At 58.8% G+C, this 27,942-nt stretch overlaps 1 protein-coding gene across 2 annotated transcripts in view; it reads right to left on the minus strand.

The window, feature by feature from the left end:
* Positions 1-4,125: 4,125 nt before the first annotated feature.
* The window catches only part of GUCY2D (guanylate cyclase 2D, retinal), a 55,535-nt gene continuing 31,718 nt past the window's right edge, over positions 4,126-27,942 (minus strand). Inside the window, exons 3-21 of one of the 2 annotated variants that reach the window (XM_050932740.1) lie at positions 26,792-27,093; positions 25,349-25,703; positions 20,399-20,483; positions 19,795-19,891; positions 19,246-19,353; positions 17,417-17,500; positions 14,111-14,191; positions 13,768-13,944; positions 12,096-12,252; positions 11,803-11,952; positions 11,096-11,244; positions 10,532-10,695; positions 8,421-8,613; positions 7,742-7,916; positions 7,001-7,099; positions 6,717-6,811; positions 6,287-6,372; positions 5,706-5,826; positions 4,126-4,710 (exon numbers count right to left, since the gene is read on the minus strand). In XM_050932740.1, the coding sequence (XP_050788697.1) occupies positions 5,745-5,826; positions 6,287-6,372; positions 6,717-6,811; positions 7,001-7,099; positions 7,742-7,916; positions 8,421-8,613; positions 10,532-10,695; positions 11,096-11,244; positions 11,803-11,952; positions 12,096-12,252; positions 13,768-13,944; positions 14,111-14,191; positions 17,417-17,500; positions 19,246-19,353; positions 19,795-19,891; positions 20,399-20,483; positions 25,349-25,703; positions 26,792-27,093 (2,639 nt within the window). In that variant the 3' untranslated portion in view covers positions 4,126-4,710; positions 5,706-5,744. The remainder of the gene's footprint in view (positions 4,711-5,705; positions 5,827-6,286; positions 6,373-6,716; positions 6,812-7,000; positions 7,100-7,741; positions 7,917-8,420; positions 8,614-10,531; positions 10,696-11,095; positions 11,245-11,802; positions 11,953-12,095; positions 12,253-13,767; positions 13,945-14,110; positions 14,192-17,416; positions 17,501-19,245; positions 19,354-19,794; positions 19,892-20,398; positions 20,484-25,348; positions 25,704-26,791; positions 27,094-27,942) is intronic. The other variant, XM_050932741.1, reaches the window with a different exon arrangement.

The raw sequence follows: 27,942 nt of genomic DNA on the forward strand, positions 1-27,942 counted from the left end.
ATGGGATAATGGTCCCCAAGGATACCATACGGAACTTCAACTTCACCACGTATCTGTTGAGTTCCCGCAGGTCGAGGATAGGCCTGAGGCCTCCCTTGGCTTTGGGGATCAGAAAGTAACGGGAATAAAACCCCTTGCCCCGCTGGGCCTCTGGAATCTCCTCTATTGCTCCTTTGGCGAGGAGCGTTCGCACCTCCTGAAGGAGGAGTTGCTCGTGAGAGGAGTCCCTGAAGAGGGACGAGGGGGGCAGGAGGGAGGGTGCGAAACGAATTGCAGATGGTATCCAACTTGCAACGTGCGTAAGACCCATTGGTCGGATGTTAGCCGGGACCACGCAGGGAGGAAAAACAAAAGATGGTTGGAAAAGGGAGGGGACGGATCCAGGAGGGAAACTGGTGCAGCGCCCTCAGGCGCACCTTCAAAATGAAGGTTTCGGGCCGGAGGGAGCCTTGGAGGAGCTCTGGTTTTGTCCTCCTTGGTTGCCCGATTGTCTACGTCGGCCATTTCTACTTCATCGTCTGGCGAAGTCTTGCCTCTGCTGGGGTTGGGGGTAGGGCCAGCGTTGTTGTTGAGGCCGGAAGGGTCTGCGCTGGGTGACGGCTGTATGCATCCCCAGTGAGCGTGTAATGACCCTATTGTCTTTGAGGCTTTGTAGCCTGGGGTCAGTCTTGTCCGAGAACAGGCCCTGGCCTTCAAACGGGAGATCCTGGATGGTATACTGGAGCTCCGGAGGGAGGCCAGAGACCTGTAGCCAGGAAATGCGGCGCATGGTAACGCCAGAAGCTAGAGTCCTGGCGGCCGAATCTGCGGCGTCCAGAGATGCTTGTAGGGAAGTTCTCGCTACCTTCTTGCCCTCGTCAAGGATCACAGCGAATTCCTGACGCGCATTTGCGGAAGCAGCTCCTTAAATTTGTCCGCTGCCGCCCAGGTGTTATAAGTGTAGCGGCTAAGGAGAGCCCGTTGATTGGACACCCGAAGCTGGAGGGCGCCCGCAGAATAGACCTGTCGGCCGGGCAGGTCCATGCGCCTCGCTTCCTTAGACTTTGGTGCCGGGGCCTGTTGGCCATGGCGCTCCCTCTCGTTCACTGATTGTATGACGAGGGAGCACGGGGGCGGCTGAACATATAGATACTCATATCCCTTCGAGGGCACCATGTATTTGAGCTCCACTCCGCGTGCAGCGGGGGGAACGGACGCCGGTGATTGCCAGATGGTATATTGGCATTGGCCTGAATGGTCCGGATGAAAGGAAGGGCGACTCGAGTGGGTGTATCGGCAGATAATATGCTCACCACCGGATCCTCAATTTCTGAGACCTCCTCGGCCTGTAAGTTCATGTTCTGCACCACACGCCTGGGGAGGTCCTGATGCGCCCTGAGGTCCAGCGGAGGAGGGCTGGTGGATGTCATTCCAGCCACTGCTTCATCCGGGGAGGATGATGAGGAGACACCCGGCAGGAGTGGATCTGCAGGAGGCTCTGCCTGGAGCACTGCATCTGACTCTGGAGGGAGATGAGGGTCCTGATGGTGAGACAACCTCTCCTCTGCAGGGGAAGGGGAAGGACGAGACAATGTGGCCTCCGGAGCCCTGTGTTCAGATGCCGTCGAACGCGGGGGAACCTGCTGAGGGCCTTGGGCTTGATGATACGCCCAGGGAGTCCAGAAGCCCCACTGTTGTGGTTCCTGAGGGGGGGATCATGGAAAAGAGCAGCAGGCCTGTCAGTGTCCATGGCGTACGCGCTGTCTGTTTGAGAGGAGACAGACGGCTGTCGGGACGGCCAGGGAGGAGCCGAACGGGACTGATATGGGTCCCTCGCTCTAGACGGCGGAGACCTCCTTGGTGCCGGGCGTCATAGCGGTGCCGGGATCAAGACCGGGCCCTGCCACCAGCGCGGTGCCGGGAGGTCGACCGGCATCTAGAACGCCAACGTTGGGAACAGCTTCTCGAATCTCAGCGCCGGTAGCGATGGCTCGAGCCAGAGCGGTGCCGGGAGTATCGGGACCATCGTGAAGAGGACCGGCGCCGCGAGTACGACCGGTACCGCCGCGGAGAGTGGTGCCGGGACTGCGAGCGGCACCTTGATCGAGACCGCCCACAGTGCCGGGACCGTGATGGGGATTGGTGCCAGCTCGGTGAATCCAGAGACGGTGCTCGCATAGCCACAGGCTTGCCTTTAGATTGTAGAACCCGCACCGGAGGCACCGGGGGTTGAGGCAGCGTAAACCCAGTTAGTGCTATCAGGTCCCTAGCCGAGGAAAATGTCTCAGGCGTCCAGGGGACCATTAGCTCAACCCTGGATCTTATGGGGGAGCTGTGAGGGACCGGACTTGACGGAATCCCTGGTAATGGTGCTGCGGCAGTAGTTGGTGCCGGGCGCTCCGTTTGAGTCTGCTTGGCCGGAGTGGTGGACGTCAAAGGTCTTGCGTTGGGGCCCGGTGCAGGGGAAGGTCGGTTCCGAGGCGTTTTCCCGGGCCCGGTGTGGTCCGGTGGCGGAGCAGAGCCAGCACTCGGTGTCGAGGATGGAGGGTTAAGCGCTGCTTCCATGAGGAGAGTCTTTAAGCGCTGATCTCTCTCCTTCTTGGTCCTTGGCTTAAATGCCTTACAAATGCGGCACTTCTCGGAAATATGCGATTCCCCAAGGCACTTCAAGCAGGAGTCATGGGGATCGCTCATGGGCATCGGCTTCTTGCAGGCTGAGCACTGTTTGAACCCTGGCAAACCGGGCATGAGCCTGGCGCCGGGCACTGGGGAGGGCTAGAGCTCAAGCCCGCTAACTATATACAATAAGTAAATACAACTATCAACTAATATTCTGTTCTCTAACTACAACTACAACTAAATACAACTAGTAGAACAACGATACAATGGAGAGCTAGGGACGTGGAGGACAGCTATGCCGCGCTCCACAGTTCCAACGACCGACACGGCGGTAAGAAAGAACTGAGGAGCGGACGGGCCGGCAGGGGTATATAGCAGGCGCCATGGCGGTGCCACTCTGGGGGGGGGGGAAACCTGCCAGCCCGCCGGAGTTGCTAGGGCAAAAATCTTCCGACAAACGTGCACGCGCAGCGCGCACACCTAACTGGAATGGATATGAGCAATCACTCGAAGAAGAACTGGGATTGTTTAGTCTGCAGAAGAGAAGAGCGAGGGGGGATTTGATAGCTGCTTTCAACTACCTGAAGGGGGATCCAAAGAGGATGGATCTAGACTGTTCTCGGTGGTAGCAGATGACAGAACAAGGAGCAATGGTCTCACGTTGCACTGGGGGAGGTCTAGGTTGGATATTAGGAAACACTATTTCATTAGGAGGGTGAGTTCCCTAGGGAGGTGGTGGAATCTCCTTCCTTAGAGGTTTTTAAGGCCCAGCTTGACAAAGCCCTGGCTGGGATGATTTAGTTGGGGACTGGTCCTGCTTTGAGCTGGGGGTTGGACTAGATACCTCCTGAGGTCCCTTCCAACCCTGATATTCTGTGATTCAGTTATATGACAATGCAGGTGGGTGCTGACTGCCGTCAGGGGGTCAGTTGTGTGTACTGCATGTGCATGAGATTTTTGTGTGTTTTTTTAACCTGTGAAACACCAGGTGGGCAAAGAAAGGTCCAGTTGGGGCTGGGACCACATCCCCCAGGAGAGCCGTTCTGCCATGATCCCCCTACTTTCCTCTTGGGCACTGTTTGCATGTTGCATGAGGAGACAATCCTGGGTGGGTCCGATGGGCACGTCCTGGAGCAAGGTCTGTGGTTTTAACCCCCTGCCGGGGGAGGAGCGCTGCCCAGGTCCACTCTGGTGACCGAAACTCAATCCACAAGGAGACGGTAGAATTCAGTGTTAATGGATGGATCCAGCCCTGGCTCCAGACAGATTCACTCCCAGCCCACTTGTCTCAATCACCTTCTCCTACCCTGAGCCAGCCAGTCCCCGCCCTGGGGCCGGAGGGGAGCCGGCGCCCCCTAGAGGGGACAGGCCCCTGCCCCCCTGAGCCAGCCAGTCCCCGCCCTGAGGCCAAGTGGGAGCCGGCGCCCCCCAGAGGGGACAGGCCCCTGCCCTCCTGAGCCAGCCAGGACCTCCAGCCCCGCCAAAATATCTGTTAGCGGGGAGGGAGCTCCCCTCACTGCTCCTAGAGGGAGCTAATCCCCCAGCACTCTGCCAGCAAACTGCGGTAACCCCACGGGGGCATCGCTCCATTCCCCCCTCTTGTCTGGCCGGGGTTCTCTGCAGAAAGCAATTAGGGTATGAACAAATCACTACCCATCCCCATCTCTTCACAATGGTACAGTCTGAATCCCTGAAGAAAGGGGGGAGAACGGCAGGTCCCAGGGGATGCTGCCCATTACCGAATGAACATGAATTCCCAGGTTGACTGAAGTCCCATGATGCACCTGGGGTCCCTGGTTGGAGATGAACGGCAGATCCCAGGTTGGCCAAAGTCCCATAATGCACCTGGATTTGTAGTAGGAGGTGCATGGAAATTCCAGGTGGGCCGAAGTCCCATAATGCGCCTGGATCTTGAGCTACAAAGCCAACAGTCCCACGATGCACCTGGGGAGGTGGGACCAGCGCACGAAAAGATGAGTCCATTTCTGGTGACCGGCACGAGTTGCCCACCCGGCCCGACCCATCGTCCTTCCACAGGGCGTGGCGGGGGAGCAATTTGAGTCTGCCCCACAGGGACTGGCCGGGAAGTGTTAGGTGGTGTTGCCCACAGATCTGGATGCGGGGGGAAGGGAAGGAAGAATCAGTCACATCAGAGCCACTTGGTTTCCCGCAGCTCCCCCCAACCCGATCCTACTTTTATTGGGGAGGCACTCTAGGCCACATCTCTATGGCGAGGGAGAGCTGGAGGACTCTCAGTGCAATAGAACCCTAGAGTAACCATTGGGCCCGCCCGCAGCCATAGAGGTTGGGCCAGAGCAATGGGCAGTAGGGTGGGCAGAGCAGCTCGAGGCAGGTGGCTGCTCTGGGCCCCCTCTTTATGGTTAGGGAGAGGTGGAGGACCCTAAGTGGAATAGAGCATTGGGGTGACCTCGGTGTGGGCAACCCGTAGGCCACCCACAACCATAGAGCTTGGGCCAGGGCAATGGGCAGTAGGGTGGGCAGAGTAGCTCGAGGCAGGTGGCTGCTCTGGGCCCCCTCTCTATGGTTAAGGAGAGTTGGAGGACTCTAACTGGAATAGAGCATTGGGGTGACCTCGGTGGGGGAACCCATAGGCCACCCACAACCATAGAGCAGAGCAGCTCATGGACAGAGTTGTGCTACCGTCTTGGGCATTCTAACCCCGTCTCTATGGTCCTTGGGAGAGGGGCTCTGTGATCAGGGCAGGATGGGGGGTTGATGGAGGGGAACTTCGGAGGGAGGGTGAAGGGGAACAATATGGTGGAGTTATATAAACGATCCGGTGCATATTGATCAAATATGTAAATGAGAGCAGTGTTTATTTGCATAGACCTGTGGTTTCCAGACCTGGCTGAGGTGTGGGTCAGGGGTTAGGGATTTGCTCCTGGGGAAAGAGGAGACGGGGAAAGGGAGAGGAGCCCAGCGTAGCCCCACCTTTCCGGAGGTGGGGTCAGGAGGGGCATGGCAGATGCCTCTGGCTCCCAGCATGGCTTGGCCTTGCCGAGGTGCTTCTGGGGATGACTTTATCCATGGGCAGGGGCAGTTCAGAGTCTTATCGCAGCTCCCCTGTCCCCCAGCACTGGCCTTACCTCCGCCTAGCCCGGCCTCCCGCTCGCTGGCCTCCCTCGCTACTTGTTCTGCCGGGCTTTCTCCAGCTTCTTCCGTCGGTCTGCGGGGATCTCATCCATGCTGATGCCGTGGTTACTCGCCCTGAAGGAGGGGGGCAGAGTGAGTCCTGGCTCCCAGCCCCCCCTGCTCTAACCACTAGCCCCCACTCCTCTCCCAGAGCTGAGGAGAGAACCCAGGAGTCCTGGCTCCCAGCCCTCCCTCTTCTAACCCACCAGCCCCCACTCCCCTCCCAGAGCCGGAGAAAGAACCCAGGAGTCCTGGCTCCCAGCCCTCTCTGCTCTAACCCATCAGCCCCTACTGCCCTCCCAGAGCTGGGGAGAGAACCCAGGAGTCCTAGCTCCCAGCCCCCTCTCCATTTCTTTCCAGGAGTCCCCTCCCATCTCCCTCAAGGCCCTGGCTGCCCCACCCCTCTACCCTCAGGTCCCCTCTCAGGGTGGCCTCAGGGCCCAGGCATGGATGGTGGTCACCCACCCTATCCCATCCTTCCCCTCCCATCCCCCCATGGAGATCAGAGGGGGCTCCAGACCCATGAAGTTCTTACCCCGGCTGCAGGTCGGGGGGCGTGGGGATGGGTTTGTTGAATCCGTCTCGTCCCACCAGCCAGTATGTGTCTTCCACGCCTTTGCCCTACGGCAAAGCAGAGAGAGAGAGACTGTGAGCCCAGAGCTGGAGTGGAGGGGTCTGCGGGTCGGGAGTGAGGGGCATTGGCAGGCAGCAGAGCTTGGGGGGTCAGGGCTGGGCTAGCAGGGGCTGTGGGTTGAGAGTGAGAAGCACCAGCAGAGCTGGGGGTGGGGAGCCCAGGGCTGGGCTAGCAGGGGCTGTGGGTCTGGAGTGAGGGGCACCGGCAGAGCTGGGGGACAGGACTGGGCTAGCAGGGGCTGTGGGTCAGGAGTGAGGGGCACTGGCAGAGCTGTGGGGGGGCAGGGCTGGGCTAGCAGGGGCTGTGGGTCGGGAGTGAGAGGCACCATTACCTTGAGCTCTGTCTTGCCCCGAATGTCCAGTTTGAATCCCTCCTTCAGCGAATGCAGGATGGTGACCGTGCGGATGTTCACATGGATCCGGTAAGCTGCGGGGAGCACCGGGGACATGAGGGGTGAGCATCCCTAATCCCCAAACAAAATCCCCACCCTCTGCTCTGTCCACACATCCCCTGCCCCCCTCATCCAAACACCCCTGGGTGCCACCCCAGCAGATTCTCTCCCGCTCTCTCTAGCACTGCCCCGGGCCCTGCCGGGGGACAACGGGGGGGACTCACGCAAGCCGGTGGACTCCATGCGGGAGGCGGTGTTGACAGTGTCCCCGAAGAGGCAGTACCGGGGCATAGTGAGCCCTACCACACCAGCCACGCAGGGCCCTGTGGGGAGACAGGCCGGGAGATGGGTTACGGTGGGATGGATGGCTGAACAGGGCTACAGGGTGCTGGCCTGGGCGTGACTGAGCCAGCAACGCTGCCTGAGATTGCAGAGAGCCTGAACCCATTGCTCTGACAAGGGGAGGTGCCCCCTGCATCTCAGTGGGCAGTTATCTCCAAACCCCATTGCTCTAGGGGGGCCCAGCCAGTCCCAATCCAACTGGGAGGTTGTATGGGGCACCGCAGCTCCTCAGCCTTGATTCCCCACCACCACTCAGTCAAGTAAACTCTGGGGGAAGTCCTGGGATCCCACTACTCACACCAAAACCTCTCCACAGGTGGGGGTAGGGAAGGGTTCCTTGCGGGGGGGAATGAAGGACCCCATTATGCTACGACTCCAGACGGGGGCAAGCCGGGGCACGGGGGGGGCAGAGGAATAAGTGGCACAGCCATCATGAAGGGGCGGAGGCACACAGAGGTGGCATGGCCATGGCTGTGGGAGGAGGCATGGAGGAGGGGCGAGGCCATGGCTCAGGAGGTATGCAGAGGGGGTGTGGCCATGGAGGAGGGGGCGTGGCCAAGGCTCGGGGGCATGGGAGGGGGCGTGGCCAGGGCACTGTGCCCCCCCCCCCGCCCACGCCGTACCGGAGTGCAGCCCAATGCGGATGCGGACGGGCACTTCGGGCATGTGGCGCATACGGAAGGACCCGACGGCGCTCAGGATGTCCAGCGACATGTTGGCAATTTCGCCCGCGTGCCGGTTCCCGTTCCGATGGGGCAGCCCTGAGGCCACCATGTAGGCATCTCCGATGGTCTCCACCTGCCGGGGGGGCGGGGTCAGAGAGGGAGCCCTGTCCTCACCCTGTGGGGCACCCCACCCGGGAGCACCCAAACTCCCCAGTCCCTGCCCCCCAAATCTCCCAGTGTTGGGCTCCCCAAAACCCGCCCCTGACCTCCACCTGCCCCTGGCTGGGCCCCCCATCCTGGCCCCTTTGATCCTGCTCCCCTGTGCTGCCAGCCACTGCCCCCCATCTCAGGGGCCCCCAATCCTTGGTATCCCCAATTACAAACTCCATTCTGGGGCCCCCTGATCCCCCCTTCTATGACTAGACCCTAGATCCCTGCTCCCCCACAACCTCCACCTCCCTCAGGCTGCCTCCCCCTATCTTGGCCACCCCCAAGTCAGGGCCCCTGCCCCCCCCAACCACTGCCTGCCATCTCGGGAACCCGCAATTCCCCTGTGTCAAGATCTTCCCCATTGACAATTCTCCAGCTCCCCCCCAGGCCGGGCCTCGCCCCGCAGGCCAGGGGAAAGGGGGGGCACCTTGTAGACGTCGTGGGAGCCGATGATGGCATCGAAGAGGGTGTAGAGGTCATTGAGCAGGTCCACCACCTCGATGGGCTCGCTCATGGCCGAGATGGTGGTGAAGCCCACGATGTCGCTGAAGTAGAGTGTCACCTCCTCGAAGTACTCAGGTTCCACCGGCGTCCCCATCTTCAACGCCTGCGCCACCGACCTGCGTCACCAGGGGGCGTCAGCGGGGCTGGGATGGACCCCGACCCCCCCACTGGTCCCCCATCACCTCCCCAGAGCCTGCGCCACTGACCTGCATCACCAGGGGGTGTCAGTGGGGCTGGGACGGACCCCAACACGCCCCATCAGTCCCCCACCACCTCCCCAGAGCCTGCACCACCGACCTGCGTCACCAGGGGGTGTCAGCGGGGCTGGGATGAACCCCGACCCCCCCACTGGTACCCCATCACCTCCCCAGAGCCTGCGCCACCGACCTGCGTCACCAGGGGGTGTCAGCAGGGCTGGGACGGATCCCGACACCCCCCCCACCGGTCCCCCATCACCTCCCCCAGAGCCTGCAACACCAACCTGCATCACCAGGGGGCGTCAGCGGGGCTGGGACGGACCCCGACCCCCCCACCAGTCCCCCTCACCTCCCCCAGAGCCTGCACCACCGACCTGCGTCACCAGGGGGCGTCAGCGGGGCTGGGACGGACCCTGACCCCCCCCACCGGTCCCCCATCACCTCCCCAGAGCCTGCGCCACCGACCTGCATCACCAGGGGGCATCAGCGGGGCTGGGACATATCCCGACACCCCCAGAGCCTGCACCACCGACCTGCGTCACCAGGGGGCGTCAGCGGGGCTGGGATGGATCCCAACACCCCCCCACCGGTCCCCCATCACCTCCCCCAGAGCCTGCACCACCGACCTGCGTCACCAGGGGGCGTCAGCGGGGCTGGGATGGACCCCGACCCCCCCACCGGTCCCCCATCGCCTCCCCAGTGCCTGCACCACCAACCTGCGTCACCAGGGGGTGTCAGTGGGGCTGAGATGGACCCCGACCGCCCCACTGGTACCCCACCACCTCCCCAGAGCCTGCGCCACCAACCTGCATCACCAGGGGGTGTCAGTGGGGCTGTGATGGACCCCGACCGCCCCACTGGTACCCCACCACTTCTCCAGAGCCTGCGCCACCAACCTGCATCACCAGGGGGTGTCAGCAGGGCTGGGACGGATCCCGACACCCCCCCCACCGGTCCCCCATCACCTCCCCCAGAGCCTGCAACACCGACCTGCATCACCAGGGGGCGTCAGCGGGGCTGGGACGGACCCCGACCCCCCCACCACCTCCCCCAGAGCCTGCACCACCGACCTGCGTCACCAGGGGGCGTCAGCGGGGCTGGGACGGATCCCGACACCCCCCCACCGGTCCCCCACCACCTCCCCAGAGCCTGCGCCACCAACCTGCATCACCAGGGGGCGTCAGCAGGGCTAGGACAGACCCCGACCCCCCCACTGGTCCCCCACTGCCTCCCAAGAACCTGCGCCACTGACCTGCATCACCAGGGGGTGTCAGCGGGGCTGGGACGGACCCCGACACCCCCCATCGGTCCCCCATCACCTCTCCAGAGCCTACACCACCAACCTGCATCACCAGGGGGCATCAGCGGGGCTGGGATGGATCCCGACCCCCCCACCGGTCCCCCATCACCTCCCCCAGAGCCTGCACCACCAACCTGCATCACCAGGGGGCGTCAGCGGGGCTGGGACGGATCCCGACACCTCCACCGGTCCCCCATCACCTCCCCCAGAGCCTGCACCACCGACCTGCGTCACCAGGGGGCGTCAGCGGGGCTGGGACATATCCCGACACCCCCAGAGCCTGCACCACCGACCTGCATCACCAGGGGGCATCAGCGGGGCTGGGATGGACCCCCGACCCCCCCACCGGTCCCCCATCACCTCCCCCAGAGCCTGCACCGCCGACCTGCGTCACCAGGGGGCGTCAGCGGGGCTGGGATGGATCCCGACCCCCCCACCGGTCCCCCATCACCTCCCCCAGAGCCTGCACCGCCGACCTGCATCACCAGGGGGCATCAGCGGGGCTGGGATGGACCCCGACCCCCAGCTGGGACTCACGGTGGCAGCATCTGGGTGAGCAGTTTGTCCGTCTTCTGCTTCTCGATCTCCAGCTCCTCCGTCCGCTCCCGGATCAGGTCCTCCAGGTTGCTGGAGTACTGCTCCAGCATGCGCAGCATGGAGTCGATGATGTTGGTCTTCCGGCCTTTGTTGATGTTCTTGAACTGCGGGCGGGGGAGGCATGAGAGGGACGGCTCCCACCCGGCACTGGCACCCCTGCTCCCCATCACTGCTGGCTCCGGCACCCCCCCCATTGGCTCCGGCATCTCTGCTCCCTCTCCGGGCACCTGCTCCAGCATCCCCACTCCCTATTGACTCTGGCTCCAACATCCCTGCTCCCCATGGGCACTGGCTCCAACATCCCCACCCACTCTGGCACCCAAATGTCACCTGTTTCCAGCTCCCTGTTTGCTCATGTATCTATGCTTCCCCCCCCCGCCCCAATCAGCTCTGCCCCTGGTGGGCAGGGCCAGCTCCCGTACCCTCCTTTCTGCCCCTAACCTACTGGACTGGCTCATGCCCTGTGCCCCATCCTCCCCGGGGCCAGGCCGCCCACCCCGCTACCTGGTCAAAGATCTGGTTGATGGTCGGCCGCCGCTCGGGCTGCTCACTCCAGCACTGCTTCATCAGCTGGATGCATTCCAGCGGGGCCTGGTCCACTGAGACCGAGGGACGGCACAGCGGGGGCGGCTTCGCCACCTTCCGGATGATCTCTGCCCATGAGAGGAAACCCACAGTCACCGGCGCCCTGCTCTGCCTCCACCAATTGCCCTGCCAGAGCTCGGGGGCAGCCCGAAGCTTGGCTAGCAGGGGCTGCAGGTCAGGAGTGGGGGGCACCAGCAGAACTGGAGAGCAGGGCTGGGCTGGCAGGGGCTCTGGGTTGGGAGTTAGGGGCACTGGCAGGGCTGGGGGTGGGCAGGGCTGGGCTAGCAGGAGCTGTGGGTCGGGAGTTAGGGGTACTGGTAGAGCTGGGGGGACAGGGCTGGGCTAGCAGGGGCTGTGGGTCGGGAGTGAGGGGCACTGGCAGAGCTGGGGGAGCAGGGCTGGGATGGCAGGGGCTCTGGGTCGGGAGTGGAGGGGCACCGGCAGAGCTGGGGGGAGCACAGGGCTGGGCTAGCAGGGGCTGCTGGTCAGGAGTGAGGGGCACCGGCAGGGCTGGGGGGAGCGCAGGGCTGGGCTAGCAGGGGCTGGAGGTTGGGAGTGAGGGGCCCCAGCAGAGTGGGGAGGCAGGAGCCGGAGGAGATGGGGGCACAGTCCCTCCCCCCCCATACCATCGGCCGGCATGTCCAGCATGCAGTAGGGGGCACTGCGGCAGATCACCTCCTGCATGATGATGGAGATGCTGTAGATGTCCCCGCGGAAGGTGCCCTTGCGCTCCAGTGTCGGGTCCCGCAGCAGCTCTGGCGCCGTCCAGAACCGCTCTGGGGACAACAACAAGAAGGGCTGGCTCAGTCGCCTATAGCCCCTCCCCGACACGACAACCCCTCCAGCCTGCCCCCTCTCTGCCCACATGGGCCCCAGCTGTGCCCCCTTCCCCTGCCCAGACTCTCTCCTGGGGCGTCACCTTCAGGCCTGGGTGGCTCATGTGGGATCTTCTGGGCCTCCAGGAGCTCGTTGAAGCCGTGGTCTGTCACCTTCAGCACAAAGCGCCCATCGACCACGCAGTTCCGTGATTTCAGTCGCCCGTGGACCACATCCCGGTGATGGAGGTACTTCATCCCCTGCAGGGGGGTAGAGGGAGAGAGACTGGGGTGAGTACAACTTTCCCCACCCCTGGCTGGTCCCCGGGGCCGCCGACAGCACCAGGATCTGCTCTGATTGTGTGACAGCCCCAATTGGCCATGTGGGAAATCCAGTGGAACCCTCCAACGAAGCCAGGGAGTTTGCTTCTTGGTTTATTTGGATTGGTAGATCCCAGGGGATCTCTGGTCCTGATGCCAGGTTGAGCGAGTGGATCCCTCTGGCTGACCCAGGATTGAATGGCTCTTACGTTCTTTGTGGGTGATTGGCTCTGGTGCCTAAGTGATCCAGTGGATCCACCAGCTCGATCGATTAATTACTCCAGTGGGTTTCCTCTCTGATCAATTAATTGAATCAGTAGGTCCAACTGGATGCCAAATCTGCCTCCAGATTGGTCCGATAAATCCATCTGCCCCAGCCAGCTGATCTATCCAGTGGATCCCCTGACCAGTTTTTTTTTGGCCAGTGTATCCTAGTGGGTCCTTGACCAGCACCTGGCTGAACCAGTAGATTCTTGTCATCACTAGATCTAGTGACTGGGTTCCCTGAGTGTGTCTAACCAATCGATCCCAATGGATTCCCTAATCAGCTGTGTGAATGATTCAGTGAGTCACTCTGGCCATGCCAACTGATCTATCAAGTTGACCTCTTTCCCAGTGTGTTGTGCCAGTGGATCACAGATTAACTCTGTTTTGATCCAGTGGATTCCTCCACTCCAATCAGTTCAACTATCCATTGGAATCCCTAACCAGTGTGTTGTACCAGTGGATCCCGAGTCAGGAGATCAATCAACTGGATCCCTTTGATCCTCTCACTGAGTAGACCTCTCTGGCCAGTGATTGGTTTGCCCAGTGGATCCCCCAGCCATACCAATGAACATGGTCTGGGAGTGGATCCTATCCAGCCTCCCAGCCCCTGGAGTAGATCCCCTTTCCCTGCTGTGAATGGATTCCCATGGACCTCCTAGAAGATCTCCTCCACCTGGTGCTTTGGGCATCAGGATCCCTTCCTGAAGACGGGGCTGCATGTGAAAGGATCCCCTCTTCCAGGATCCTGCAAGATCCCAGAAGATCCCCTCTGCTTAGCACTCTGTGTGAGAGGGATCCCTTCCTGAAGCAGCAGCAGGCTCACTCTTCAAATGGATCTCCCTGCAACCTTCCCACCAGCATCACCTGAAAATAGATCCCCTCCAAACACAGCTGGACCCCGCCCTACCAGCAGACCTTCCCTGTGTGACGGGATCCACTTTGGCAGCTGATCTCCGGCAGTGGAACCCTGATATCACAGCAGATACTTGGCATCACAGGATCCCCATTGGCTAGCCATCTTGCAAGTGGATCCCCTCCCATGCCCAATGAACAGCAGATCCTGGCCAGCAATTCAAGCAGCTGGATTCCCCTGCCCCTCCACCAGGCTTGATTCCCGCCCCAGGCCCCAGGCCCCAGGCCCCAAAGCAGGATACCAGCCCTGTCCCGCCCCCTTCCTCCTGGCTGTACCTTGATGAGGTCGATGAGCAGGGAGGATTTGAACATCCAGTCGAGCTTCATGTCTTCGTTGCGGATGAGGTCCTCCAGGCTGCCGCGGGAGCAGTGCTCCGAGACAATGGCGAACACCCCGCAGTCGTAGAAGAATCCCAGGAACAGGTTCACGTTCTCGTGCCGCAGGTCCCGGAGCTGGAGGCGGGGGAGACAGAGGAAAGCCAATGGCCAGGGAGGGGAATTCACAGGGTGTATCCCAGCCCCCCCGGAGCAGCAGTGGCATCCAGTGGCCAGGCAGGGAATGGTCCCTGTGTCTCAGAGCAGCCATTGCAGTGATACGCCTATTGTGGTTCCCACTCACCTTGCAGAAGCTGGTTTTGGTGGCCGGCTTGATCTCCGTGTGCTTGTCCCCTGGGAACTTCTTCAGCCAAACCCAGTCACCCTAGGGGATGAGACAGAAGGGCAATCTGGTAACCCAGAGCTGGGCAAGCGGCGGATTCCCGCAGCCGGGCAGGGATCAGACCCAGCCAGATTTGCAACAAACAAATAGCAAGTTTAGAAGCCAGCGACACCCCGCCCCATCTCATGCCACCCAGCTGGCACCAGCATGCCCTCCAGGGGCACCCAGCGGGGAGGGCAGGGAAATCTGATCTTCCCAGTGGTGGAGAGAGGGCAGCAGAGAAGCTGCAAGCATGGGGGTGGGAAGGGGATCTGCCCCCTGCATTTTCAGCACCAGGTCCTTTGGTTCTTTATCCCTCACTGCATCAGGCTCTGGGGTCAGTCCCTGATGTCCAGCCCTCCCTGCTCTAACCACCAGCCCCCAATCCCCTCCCACAGCTGGAGAGAACCCAGGAGTCCTGGCTCGCAGTCTCCTCCGCTCTAACCCACCAGACCCCACTACCCTCCCAGAGCTGGGAAGAGAATCCAGGAGTCCTGGCTCCCAGCCCCCCCTGCTTTAACCACCAGGCACAAGGCTACTCAGTGTTTAGTGCCAAAGCTTTAAAAAAATGCATCCTCCTTTTTCACCCCCACCCCCTCCATCCCTGAGCAGAGATGGCACCTGGCCCGGGAGCCCTTGGGATGGAGATGGGGATGGCAGAAGGAGGTTGAGTTGCTAGTTGCCCCTCCCAGCTGGCTAAGACCCACCATCAAAATCTCTGTAGCCTGCATCTGTGGCCTCGTACCTTTGTCCTTGGCTGGGGAAAGCCAGGCCCACGATCGCCCACCCCAGCCAGAAAGAGAACAAACCTGGTGTGAGCAGGCAGCCACTCAGCCAGCTATGGCACCATCCCACCGGTCACTACAGGGGCTATGATTCATAAGGTGGCCAAGGTTTGCACCAGGCTAAAGTTTCCCTCTCACGTCCCCTCATTTCACAGGCCTTTGCTGATCTCCCCCCGGTAGAGGTGGTAGGAAAATTCTCAGCAAAAAAGTTTCTCATTGGAAGACACCGTTTGGGCCATGCCAAAATTTTTGGCATCAATTCTGACAAAATTTTTGTTTAAAAATTTGGGGAAGTGGTGAGGGGGAAAGGGGAGTTTCAAAAGGGTGAAAAATGTCCTATCTGGGAGTGCAATGTTTGGGTGGGTTCTTTTTCATTGTGAAATGACTTTTCATTACTCGATAGCCAAATAGAATTCAAACCAACCATGGAAAAATTCAGATTGAGCTGAACAAAATGTTGGCATTCCTCGAGATAAGAGACGTCTAGCCAAAGCAAAATCTATTTCAGAATTGGGTTTCGCACAAAAAAGACCCTGAAATTCTGAAATTGTGAAGGTTTAAAATGTCCCCTCTCCCCCCAAAAAAAATTTTGTTGGATTTTTTCCCCAAAAAAAAGTCTAAAAAAAAAATAAAATTGCAAGACAGAAAATCAATTTCTGACCAGCTTGATTCAAAACTCCCCAATTCACCAGAGCACTTTGGCACGGGCTCAACTCTGAAAGTCCCATTTGGATGGATGCATGGCCAGAATCGGAGCAGAAAACACCAATCCTACGTGGGACAGATCCATTGATAGGATTGGGGCCTCGGGACCTGAAAGATCAGTGCTGCTTTCGGGGTGGGGGGGGAGGGTGGACAGTAGTATATAACTCAATAGCATTCATCACCATGTATTTTTGACACGTTTCCACATCCCATTTAGGGCTTATAGCCCGCCCTCCGTCCCCGTTTCAGTTAGCATCAAAGTTAGGCACCGTCAGCCATTTTGGGGGGGAAATTGGTTCTTTTTTTAATCTTTAAGCTCTCTCATTCTATTCTTTCAACCTTTTTCTCTAAACAAACAATCAAATGTATCAAAGCACAAGCACGTAACATACCCCCTATTCAAACAAAAAATAATAATAAAAAAAAGTGTTCAAAATGGCCAATGATGCCAAACTTTGACACCAATGGTAAGAAAGCCCAAAATGTTAGAGCCAGGGTTCAAGAATCATGGGCCCTGATGGGGGCGGGTTACTAAACCCTCTCTTTCTTTATGGCTAAGTAACGGGTCATCGGGCTCAGCACAGGAAGAAATTGTGTTACATGCAGGAGGTCAAACACATCTAGCCTCCAACCCTCTGAAAGTGGGATGAGGTGTCCTCTTCCCGCAGAGTTTTTCTGCCAAGGATACCACATGGGGTTGATTTTAGGCCTTCAGTCGATACAAAACTCCAGCACTGTGCTGCTTGGTGTGGAAAGAGCAGGGCAATTTGGACAGTGGCAGTCAGAAATTCACCCATTGCCATACCCGGACTGGCCACTAGTGAGAAGCAAGGAGTCACCCCCAGTGTTTGGAGAGTCTCCTGTGGGGAATTGCAGCTGGGAATCCTGCTATTCCCATCTCGGTGCCGGGAAATCTCTGAGACATTTGCCAGAGGCTAAAAGTTCAGCTCCTGGAGGTGCGGGGAGGGGGGAGAAACTCCACATTGTCACTCCCCTGCCTGAACACCGCCACTTGGCGAAAGGAAATTGAGTCAGCATTGAGGAGACCCCATTGGCCGATGGGTCAGTAGCTGCTGAATGTGGGCTCACAAGGGTTACAATGTTGGTGGCGTGCAGCTCTTAGAGCTGGAAATCATTACGGGAGGATCACAGCCCAGATCTCAGATGGGATATGGGCAGCGCCTGGCATGATGGGCCCAGATCTCGGCTGGGATCCAGGCAGCGCCTGGAATGACAGGGCTTGGATCTGGGTCTGGGTCCGGGCAGCGGCTGGCATGACAGGGCCAGGTCCTCAATTGGGGTCTGGGCAGCGCCCAGCACAACAGGACCCCGGGGAGCAGTAGCTGGCTCCATAACACCAATAGTAAGAACCACTCCTCCTTCCCCATGGTGTCATCTACTGCGTGCCATGTGCATTGCAGGGAGAAATTCTCGCTTTTCGTGCCATTAAAAAAAATCAAAACACACTGCCCTGGCAAGGGGGACTCCCCCACGCTGTGACGGGTGGATCCAACAGGCAGGCAATGTGGCCAATGAGGGAATTGGACCCAGGCCCGGTGGTGGCATTACCAACTCGACGCCAGGTGGCGGGGAATGGAGGGCGGCTAATGGGTGCCATAGCTGCTGTTTTCCCTCCTGTCCTTGGGAAAGGAGTGAAACCCGGGCAGGAGGAAGGGAAGAAGCCGAGGGGGAGGACATGGGAGCCCAAAGGCAGCTCCTGGAGCCTTTGGTCGCTTACCTGCACGGCTGCCACTAGCCCTTGGTTGTTAAACAAAAGAAGGAGGAAGGGGATGTGGCTGTTGCATTTTTGCTTCTCATCTCCCTAGGGATGGCAGGAAGCAGCTGTCAATCACATGGCCTGGCAGGGCAGGGGGAGGGAGAGAGAAGCGGGAGCAGGGGGGCACCCCGAATGCCGGTGGGGCAGGGGAAGGGGTTGGAGCTAGGGGAGCAAGGGGGGATCCCACTGGGCACGATAAAGGAGGGGGTGACTAGCACTGGGGGTGTGTGACGTTATTGATATAAACTGGGACCATATAGAACATGGGTTGCAACCAAGGTCCTGTAGTGGCACCAGATCTTATGTAAAGGGGGTCATGTAAGGTGTTTAAGACCAGGGTATGGGTCACTGATTATGATTATGCTGTCTGTATCATTTTGTAGTTGAAGTTATGAATATTGGCTGTATACTGTCTATATTTCAAACTTGTGCTGTGTTACTGGGAGAGATCCCAGACAAGTGGGTGTTAGCTCTGCTTAGCCTGCTTGATGGCCCATTAAGGACCATCAGCTACACAATTGACCCATTGAGAGGAGGCAGATACGCCTTGTGACTCAGCAGGGTGTGCAGAAACTGGCCCATGTGACTGCAAACTCCATTTTGCTGTAATTTTCCACAGTAAGAACAAAGAAGTGCTCTTACATCTGGAAGTGCCTATATAAGGCCGGTGCCTCATCTCCATCTGGTCTTCAATCCTGCTTCCTACCTCTGGAGGGACTTTGCTACAAACTGAAGCTCTGCACAAAGGACTGAATGACCCATCCCAGCGGGGGATGTTCTCCAGAGACTTGATTTGAACCTGCAGTTTACTCCATCACTGCTACAAGCCTGAACTAAGAACTTTGCCATTACTGGATGTAATTGATTCCATTTAACCAATTCTAGCTCTCATCTCTATCTTTTTCCTTTTATGAATAAACCTTTAGATTTTAGATTCTAAAGGATTGACAACAGCGTGATTTGTGGGTAAGATCTGATGTGTATATTGACCTGGGTCTGGGGCTTGGTCCTTTGGGATCGAGAGAACCTTTTTCTTTTACTGGGGTGTTGGTTTTCATAACCATTCATCCCCAGGACGGGTGGCACAGGTGGTGATACTGGGAGACTGGAGTGTCTAAGGAAATTGCTTGTGTGACTTGTGGTTAGCTAGTGGAGTGAAACCGAAATCATTTTTGTCGGGCTGGTTTGGTTTGCCTCAGAGGTGGAAAAAACCCAGCCTAGGGCTGTAACTGCCCTGTTTAAGCAATTGGTCCTGAATTGGCACTCTCAGTTGGGTCCCGCCAGAACCGCATCGTCATGGGGGGGGAAGGGTTTGCATGCCAGCAGGGCACCGGGAGGCAGTGGAGATGTGCTGGGAGGATGGCAGCTGGGGGGTGGGAAGCACAGGTGTCCCAGAGGGGCTTGCATGGCCAGAGTCAGTGAGCAGAGCCATCCCCAGGAGGCCTGGAGGGAGTGAAGCCCAGTCGGATACTTACCCAGGGGACATTTACCCAGCAATGGGTATTTACCCAGGAAGGGGTATTTACCTGGGTACTGGGGTATTTACCCAGTGGGGTGTGCCCCCACCAGGGGATATTTACCTGGTGGGGGTTCTGTGCCCTGGGGGCAGTGCCCAGGGGGTATTTACCCAGTGGAGGGGTCTGTGCCCTGGGGGCAGTGCCCAGGGGGTATTTACCCAGTGGAGGGGTCTGTGCCCCGGGGGCAGTGCCCAGGGGGTATTTATCTGGGGGGGTCTATGCTCTAGAGCCAGCGCAGAGGGAGGGGGCACTGGGGGTCTGGGGGAAGGTTACCTCAGCGACAGCCACGTTGGTGTTGTCGGGGGCGGCTGCCAGGCTTCTGAAGCTCCTCATGTCGGAGACGCTCTTCCCCGCCAGGCTCGTGCGGCTATCGTCCATCTTCTGAAGGGACAAGGGCTAGTCTGGCTCCAGGGCTGGAGGAGGGCTCTGACCCCAGATCCCATCCGCCCACTGAACTCCCATTGGCATCTCTGACCTCTAGGGTGTGCCCCAGTGACCCCCTCCCGGGAGGGTCTCTAACCCCAGTCCTGAGGATGTCTCTCCCTCTGACACTGGGGGCCCCACTATCCAATGTCCCTGGTCCCCGAGGCATGTGTGTGACCCCAGGAAGCAAGTCTGATCCCCCCCGGCCCCTCTACCCCACCAAGGCCATCCAACCTGACATCCAACCCTCCTCGTCAGCCTCCTTTCGCTTCACTCCACCATCCTGAACCCCTTCCTAAGACCCACTTCCCCCACACATCACCCTGGATGGCCCCTGCCCCCTTGGCCCCAGTGGGGTTCCCCCCTGACTGTCCTTTGCCCCCCTGATCTGCCTCTTACTTTGTTGCTGCTCTGGGTGTGGATGAACGTCAAGTCGTCCATGGTCAGAATGATCTTGTTGGGCCCCTTCATCAGCTGGGCATGCAGGATCCGGCGCCTGCGAAGCGTAGAAGCACAGAGACATGGGGCACGATGCCCCAAAGTGTAGGGGGGACACTGCACCTTCCCACCCGACTGCTGCGAAAGGATGGGGGGAGCCCACCTTGGGAAATAGGGGGGTCGCTTGGGCTACCTCCTGTGCTGGGCACTGGGGTACAGATACACCATGGGGGAGGGATAGTTCAGTGGTTTGAGCATTGGCCTACTAAACCCAGGGTTGTGAGTTCAATCCTTGAGGGGGCCACTTAGGGATCGGAGGCCTCCCCCCAGCCACTCTGCCTGTCAGTTCCAAGAAAAGCCAGGAGACTGCATGGTTGTCAATACGGTTGTTAGCCCACAGTTAGTGATGAGCAACGAGAAGCCAATGCAGCTACCAATTAAGTCATCAGACCATGGCAGGATGGGCCAGGGTCCAACATGGCCATCAATGATGCTATTAGTCCATAGCAAGAAGTTGCCCGCTCCGGGTGAGCCTTTCCCAGGGTAGGGGGTCCCCGGCACTCACCTGATGTAGTAAGCAAGAACCGTTCCCGCAAGGATCAAACTGGAAACCAGGATGAACAGGAGCAGGATGAAGCTGGGGTCCACCCCTACAGGGGAGCGAGAATAGGGTGGGGTTAGTGATGGAGGGTGGGGGAGACTCCAGCTCCCCCAGCCCCACTCAGGATCAGCCCTCCCTCTCCCCCTGAAACCCACACAGGTTTCCCCTGCCAATCCCCTACAAGGGGTTTCCTGTGTCCCAGCCCTCTTTTTCTCCTAGTTCCAATACCCCCAAAAGGATTCCCCTTGTCTCCCTCAATCTCACCCATGTGGATCCCTCCCCTTTCCCCTCAGCAGAACTCCTCCTCTGTCCCAAAAGGACACCTCCCCACCACCCCCACAAATGGAAGGAGGGAAGGGGATTCTCTGACTATCGGCCACAGGCTCACGTGGTCATGGGATAATTAACTGAGCAAGGACGTGCCAGGGCAACCATCAAGCATCAAACTGGACAAATCCATGGCCAGCTGAGGAATTCCCTGCTGGTGCAGAGCCATGAGTCACCTGCTCCAAAAACACAGGCTCCAGCCAAAGGAAACTCTCCAGGAATAGGAGCAGTATAGGGTCTATGACACACAGAGGAGGGGGAATCTGTGCCCAGCCCATAAAGGTCAGCTCAAAGGAAAAGAGCCAGTCCATTGCATTCTTAGTGGGAAGTGCCAGGATCCAAGATGGCGCCAATAAACTCCTTCATCACGAACAGGAATTGGACAGACAGTTCGACGCGTGTATGGAAATGGATGGATGTGTGTAGGGATGCGTGATTGGACGGAGAGGTGGGTGGATGGACGAACAGATGGGTGGATGTGGGGAGGGCAGGACAGACCAATGGATTGATGAACAGATGGATGGGTGGGTGTGTGAATGGATGGACAGATAGGTGGGTGCATGTGGGGATGGGTGGATGGATGAACAGATGGGTTGACGTGCATGGGACAGACGGATGGATGGATGCGTAGGTGGACAGACAGATGGGAGTGTGTGCATGTGGATGGATGGATGAGTAGTTGTGAGGGGATGGATGGGTGGACAGACAGATGGGGGAGTGTGCATGGGGATGGATGGATGGATGGACAGATGGATGGATGGGTGTGTATGCAGAGGGATGGATGGATGGACAGACAGACAGATGGGAGGGTGCATGTGGGGAGGGAGGTGGATGGACAGGTGGGTGCATGGGAGATGTATGGAAGGCTGTCGGGAGGATGCACATGGGGATAGATGGATAGACGAGTGGCTGGACAGACAGACGGGTGAGTGGCTATATGTGAGGATGGATGGGTGGCTGTGTGTGGGGATGGGTGGATGGACAGTTGGATGTGTGTGAAGAGAGCCGGGTGGATGAGTGTGCATGCAGAGGGATGGATGGACAGACAGATGGGTGGATGCACTTGAGAATGGATGGATAAAAGGACAGGTGGGTGCAAAGGTGATTGGGAAGGCGCACATGGGGACAGATGGCTGGACAGATGGGGGATGGGTGCACGTGGGGACAGATGGCTGGATGGACGGACAGATGGGTGCATGTGGGTACAGACAGGTGGCTGGACAGATGAATGGGTGGGTGGGTGGCGCATGGGGACAAATGGCCGGACGGACAGGCTCAGGGGGGGAAAGGGGGAATAGATGGACGGGCATATGAGTGCATGTGAGGACATACTGTTGGATGAATAGGCAGAAGGGGCAGTGAGACATTATTGACATAGCCTGTGACCGGGTAGATCATTGTTGCAACCACTTATGTATTTTCAGCAAATATTGTACAAAGTTTGTCGTGTAAGGTGTCTATGGAAAGGTTATAATTTGCTGATTATGATTATGCTGTCTGCATGTGTGTATCATTTTTGTAGTTAAAGTTATGAATATTGGCTCTGTACTTGTATCTCAATGTGTTTGATTCTAAGTACCCTCAGTGAAGCATTTGGTCAGCTTCTTGAGATGGGACTGTTCTCAGTAAGTGCCCAGTGAAGAAACACTTAATGGACAATGGACTTTGGAAGACGTCAGTCCACGTCTGAGCCTTCCTAGGAACATTCAAACTAACATGTAAACAATGTCAGCCTGCAAATGGAGTCATGCATGGACAGTTGACGTGCCCATGTGACTCCAGGTGCCATCTTGCAGCTGTGATTGTCCACAGGGCAGAGGATATAAAAGGCAGCTGCATCTCCTCCATCTTGTCTTCAACCTTACTGATAGCTGGATGGATGGGTGCGTGTGTGGACAGATGGCTGGACAGATGGCCATACAGGTGTGCGTGGGGACAGACAGCTGGACAGATGGGCATACGGGTGTGAGTGGGGATGGATGGCAGGGCAGATGGGCAGACAGGTGTGTAGGGGGGACAGATGGAAAGATGAATAGGTGGATGGGTGGGTAGGGATGGATGGTTGGATTGGTGACCAGAGGGGTGCTTGTGGTGATGGATGGCTGGATAGATGGGCTGATGAGTGTGAGTGGGAATGGATGGCTGGACAGATGGGTGGATGGGTGCTCATGCGGACAGATGGATAAATGGATGGGTGCACATGGGGATGGAGGGATGGATGGGCAGATGGGTGCACATGGGGATGGATGGGTGCACATAGGGACGGATGACTGGACAGATGAGTGGATAGGTGCACATGGGGATGGACGGCTGGACGAATGGGTGCAAGCAGAGACGGATGGCTGGATGGACAGGCAGATGGGTGTTCATCGGGATGGATGGATAGATGGACAGGCGGATGTGTGAGTATGGGGACAGACGGCTGGGTGGAGGGGTGGATAGGTGCATATGGGGATGGATGGATGGATGGACGGCTGGGCGGATGGGTGCACATGGGGATGGATAGATAAACTGACAGGTGGATGGGTCACTGTGGGTACGGATGACCGGATGGACAGGTGGACGGGTGTACGTGGGGATAGATGGCTGAATGGACGAGAGGGTGATGCGCATAGGAACAGATAGACGGGTGGGTGGGGGCTCGTGGGGGCAGATGAATAGATGGACAGGTGGATGGGTGCACGTGGGGATGGATGGACAGATGGGTGGATAGGTGCACATGGGGACTGATGAATGGACAGATGGGTGGGTGAGTGTGTGAGGGGACAGATGAATAAATGGACAAAGTGATGGATACACATGGGAATGGATGTGTGGACGGATGGATGGACAGGTGCGCGTGTGGACAGATGGATGGATGGACGAGTGGAATGGTGCATGTAGGGAAGATTGGCTGGATGGACGGTGGGTTGACACGCATGGGAACAGATGGCTGCATGTACAGGAGGACGGGTGCATAGGGGGATGGATGGATGGATGGACAGACAGATGGATAGGTGCATGTGGTGATGGATGGATGGATGGGCAGATGGGTGCACATGGGGATAGATGGATGGGTGGATGCATGCATGTGGGGATGGATGGCTGGATGAGGGGGCGGATGTGTATGCATGGGGACAGATAGATGGGCAGACGGAAGGTTGGGTATGCATGGGGACGGATGAATAGATGGGCAGGTAGGTGGATACACATTGGGACAGATGGCTGGACAGACAGATGGATGGGTGCATGTGGGGACAGAGAGCTGGACGGAAGGGCAGATGGGTACACATGAGGACGGATCGCTAGTTGGACGAACAGAGGGGTGCTTGCGAGAAAAGATGACTGGACATACAGGCAGGTAGGTGATCAAAGGAATGGACAGCACCACAGACAGACGGGTGGTTGCTTATAAATGGCTGAATGGATAGGTAGATGGGTGCATGTGGGGATGGATGGCTGGACGGATGAGCGTATGGATGCACGTGGGGATGGATGGCTGGATGGACGGGCGGATGGGTGCATGTGGGGATGATGGCTGGACGGATGGGTGCATGTGGGGATGGATGGCTGGGCGGATGGGTGCACATGGGGACAGATGGATAGACGGACAGGAGGACGGGTGCACGTTGGGATGGATAAACAGATGGGTGGATGGGTGCACGTGGGGATGGATGCCTGGATGGACTGGCAGATGCTTGTGGGTGGGGACAGATGGCTGGATGGACAGACAGATGTGTGTTCGTGGGGACAGATGGCTGGATGGATGGATGGATGGGTGCTCATGTGGACGGATGGCTGGATGGATGCACGGATGGGTGCTCATGGGGACGGATGGCTGGATGGATGCACGGATGTGTGCTCATGGGGATGGATGGCTGGACAGAAGGATGGATGGGTGTACGTAGGGAAGGATTGCTGGATGGACAGATGGATGGTTGCACATGAGGATGGACAGACGGGTGGATGGATGCGTGTGGGGATGAATAGATGGATGGATGGGTGCACATGGGGACAGATGGCTGGATGGAAGGATGGATAGGTGCGCATGGGGATGGACGGATGGGCAGATGGGTGCGCACGGGGATGGGCAGATGGGTGTGCGGGGATGGATGGAGAAACAGACAGGTGGATGGGTGCACATGGCGATGGATGGAAGGGCAGATGGGTGCACATGGGGATGGACAGATGGATGGATGGGTGCGCATGGGGACAGATGGCTGGATGGAAGGATGGATGGGTGCATGTAGGGAAAGATGGCTGGATGGACAGGGGGATAGGTGCGCATGGGGATGGACGGATAAACGGACGGGTGGATGGCTGTGCGTGGGAATGGACGGATAAACGGATGGGTGGATGGCTGTGCATGGGAATGGACAGATAAACGGATGCGTGGATGGGTGCACATGGGGATGGACGGATAGGCGCGCACGGGGACGGACAGACGGGTGGATGGGTGCACGTGTGGACAGATGGCTAGACAGACAGACAGATGGGTGGGGGTGCACGGGGGCAGATGTCTCGCTAAACAGAAAGACAGACCAGATGCGTACAGGAAGAGACACATGGGGAGGCTGGAGGACAGACGGCCAGACAGCAAGCACTCACCCCCGGAACAGACGGACATTGGGTCGAACCAGCATCTCGAGTCAGTGGTGGGGCTGGCGCTGTGGGGCCAGTGGATGGCGTGCCCCACGTAGCGCAGCCCCTCGGGCCCCATGGCCACGCTGTAGGTGGGCCAGAGACGGTTCCCTTTGCCATCTGTGTCGAGGATAATGTAAGTTACCAGGGGGTCGCCGTCCTCGGCAGCCGTTAGCGGCTGGCAGAAGCCATCCAGTTGGAAGTCCCGGGCATGCTCAGCAACGCTGGAGCCCATCACCCAGCGGCCGGCCTGCCGAGTGCGCTCCACCGCCTTGGCCAGGTAGTAGATGGAGTTGTAGATGGTGCCAAAGAGTGGGTGCACCTGCGGGTAGAGGGGGAGCGGGGTCAAGAGGAGGGAGGGAGGGTTGCGGGTCTTGGCACACACCCTCCAGCATCCCAACAGTGCGGTATCCTCATTGGCCAGAGCTGGGCGTCAGTTGAGTCCACTCCTTTCTACCTCCCTATTGGCCATGGCTGCACATCAGCCAACTTTCCTGCTTTCATTTTCCTGCTGTCTCTCCATTGGCCACATGTGCGCACCACCATCCCACCTCCCCACTGGCCACCCCTGCGCACCTCCATCCCACCTCCCCAATGGCCACCCCTGCGCACCTCCATCCCACCTCCCCATTGCCCACCCCGTGCACCTCCATCCCACCTCCCCAATGGCCACCCCTGAGCACCTCCATCCCACCTCCCCAATGGCCACCCCTGCGCACCTCCATCCCACCTCCCCATTGCCCACCCCGTGCACCACCATCCCACCTCCCCACTGGCCACCCCTGCGCACCTCCATCCCACCTCCCCAATGGCCACCCCTGCGCACCTCCATCCCACCTCCCCATTGCCCACCCCTGGGCTCCTCCATCCCACCTCCCCATTGCCCACCCCTGCGCACCTCCATCCCACCTCCCCATTGCCCACCCCTGCGCACCTCCATCCCACCTCCCCAATGGCCACCCCGTGCACCTCCATCCCACCTCCCCATTGCCCACCCCTGGGCTCCTCCATCCCACCTCCCCATTGCCCACCCCTGCGCACCTCCATCCCACCTCCCCATTGCCCACCCCTGCGCACCTCCATCCCACCTCCCCATTGCCCACCCCTGTGCACCTCCATCCCACCTCCCCATTTCCCACCCCTGTGCACCTCCATCCCACTTCCCCAATGGCCGCCCGTGTGCACTTTCCAACTCTGCACTAGCCACAGCCATCTCTTTCTGTCTTGCCATTGGCCACAGCTGTATCCCAATCCTCCCCTTTTCTCATTGGCTCAAGGCCATATCCATCTCATGTCTCCGTTGGCTCAACCCTCCTGCCGACCCATTGGCCATGGTCCCAACACCTCTCCGCCCATCCCAGGGTCGTGCCCAGCACCCTACGGCCTGTGCCCTCTGTGTCCGGTGCCCACCTGCATGGGGTCCAGGTGAGCCGGCAGCTCGTGCGCCTGCTGGGCGTCCTGGAAAGCCTCGCGGAAGCCACGCTCAGGGGCGTCGATGGTAACGGTGAGCACGGCATCATAGGCCAGCCGCAGCTTGGTGTTGTTACCCAGCACGGGGTAGGGAGTCCGACGGTAGGGCAGGCTGTACGTTAGCGCGTCATAAGGGATGAAGACGAAGGTGCCGTCTGTCATGCGCAGGTCCTCGGCCTTCTCCAGCAGGAGGCGCTGCTCCTCCCCGCCCAGCAGCACCGAATGCATACACATCACCACCACTGGGGGGGCAGAGGGCATGGGGGGCAAGAGGACATCGGGGGAGGGGAGGAAGACACAACGGAAGGCTGAAAAGCACCCAACAAGTGAGAGTGATGGGCGAGGCTGGTCCCTCTCTGCCCCCCAGCCCTCCTCAGCTTGGGATTCGGCTTCCCCCTTGCACCAGGACATTGGGGTTCCATCCATCACCCCACAGGGTCCTCTGACCACTCATCTCCGCACACCCCTCAATTCCCCTCATGCCTCTGTCTCTCCATCCCCGCACACGTCTTCATGTGTCCATCCATGCCCCACCAGTCCCATGCATCCATCCACCCCACACACCTCTCCATCTCCCTAACCCTAACCCTATCCATCTACCCCTCACACACACCGCTCCATGTGTTCATCCATCCCCCACAGGCCCCATCCATCCATGCACCCCACACACCTCTCCATCTATCCATCCATCCATCTACCCTAAATACCTCTCTGTCTATCCATCCATCCATCTACCCCACACACACACCTCTCTGTGTGTCCATCCATGCCCCACAGGCCCCATCCATCCATCCACCCACACATCTCTCCATCTCCCTAACCCTAACCCTATCCATCTACCCCTCACACACACCGCTCCATGTATCCATCCATCCCCCACAGGCCCCATCCATCCATCCATCCACCCACACACCTCTCTGTCTGTCCATCCATCCATCTACCCCACACACCTCACCTCTCCATGTGTCCATCCATGCCCCACAGGCCTTATGCTTCCTCCACCCCACACATCTCTTTGTCTGTCCATCCATTCATCCATCTACCCCACACACACACCTCTCCATGTGTCCATCCATGCCCCACCGGTCCCA

The sequence above is a fragment of the Gopherus flavomarginatus genome, chromosome 23 (genome assembly GCF_025201925.1).
Source record: "Gopherus flavomarginatus isolate rGopFla2 chromosome 23, rGopFla2.mat.asm, whole genome shotgun sequence".
NCBI lineage: Eukaryota > Metazoa > Chordata > Testudines > Testudinidae > Gopherus > Gopherus flavomarginatus.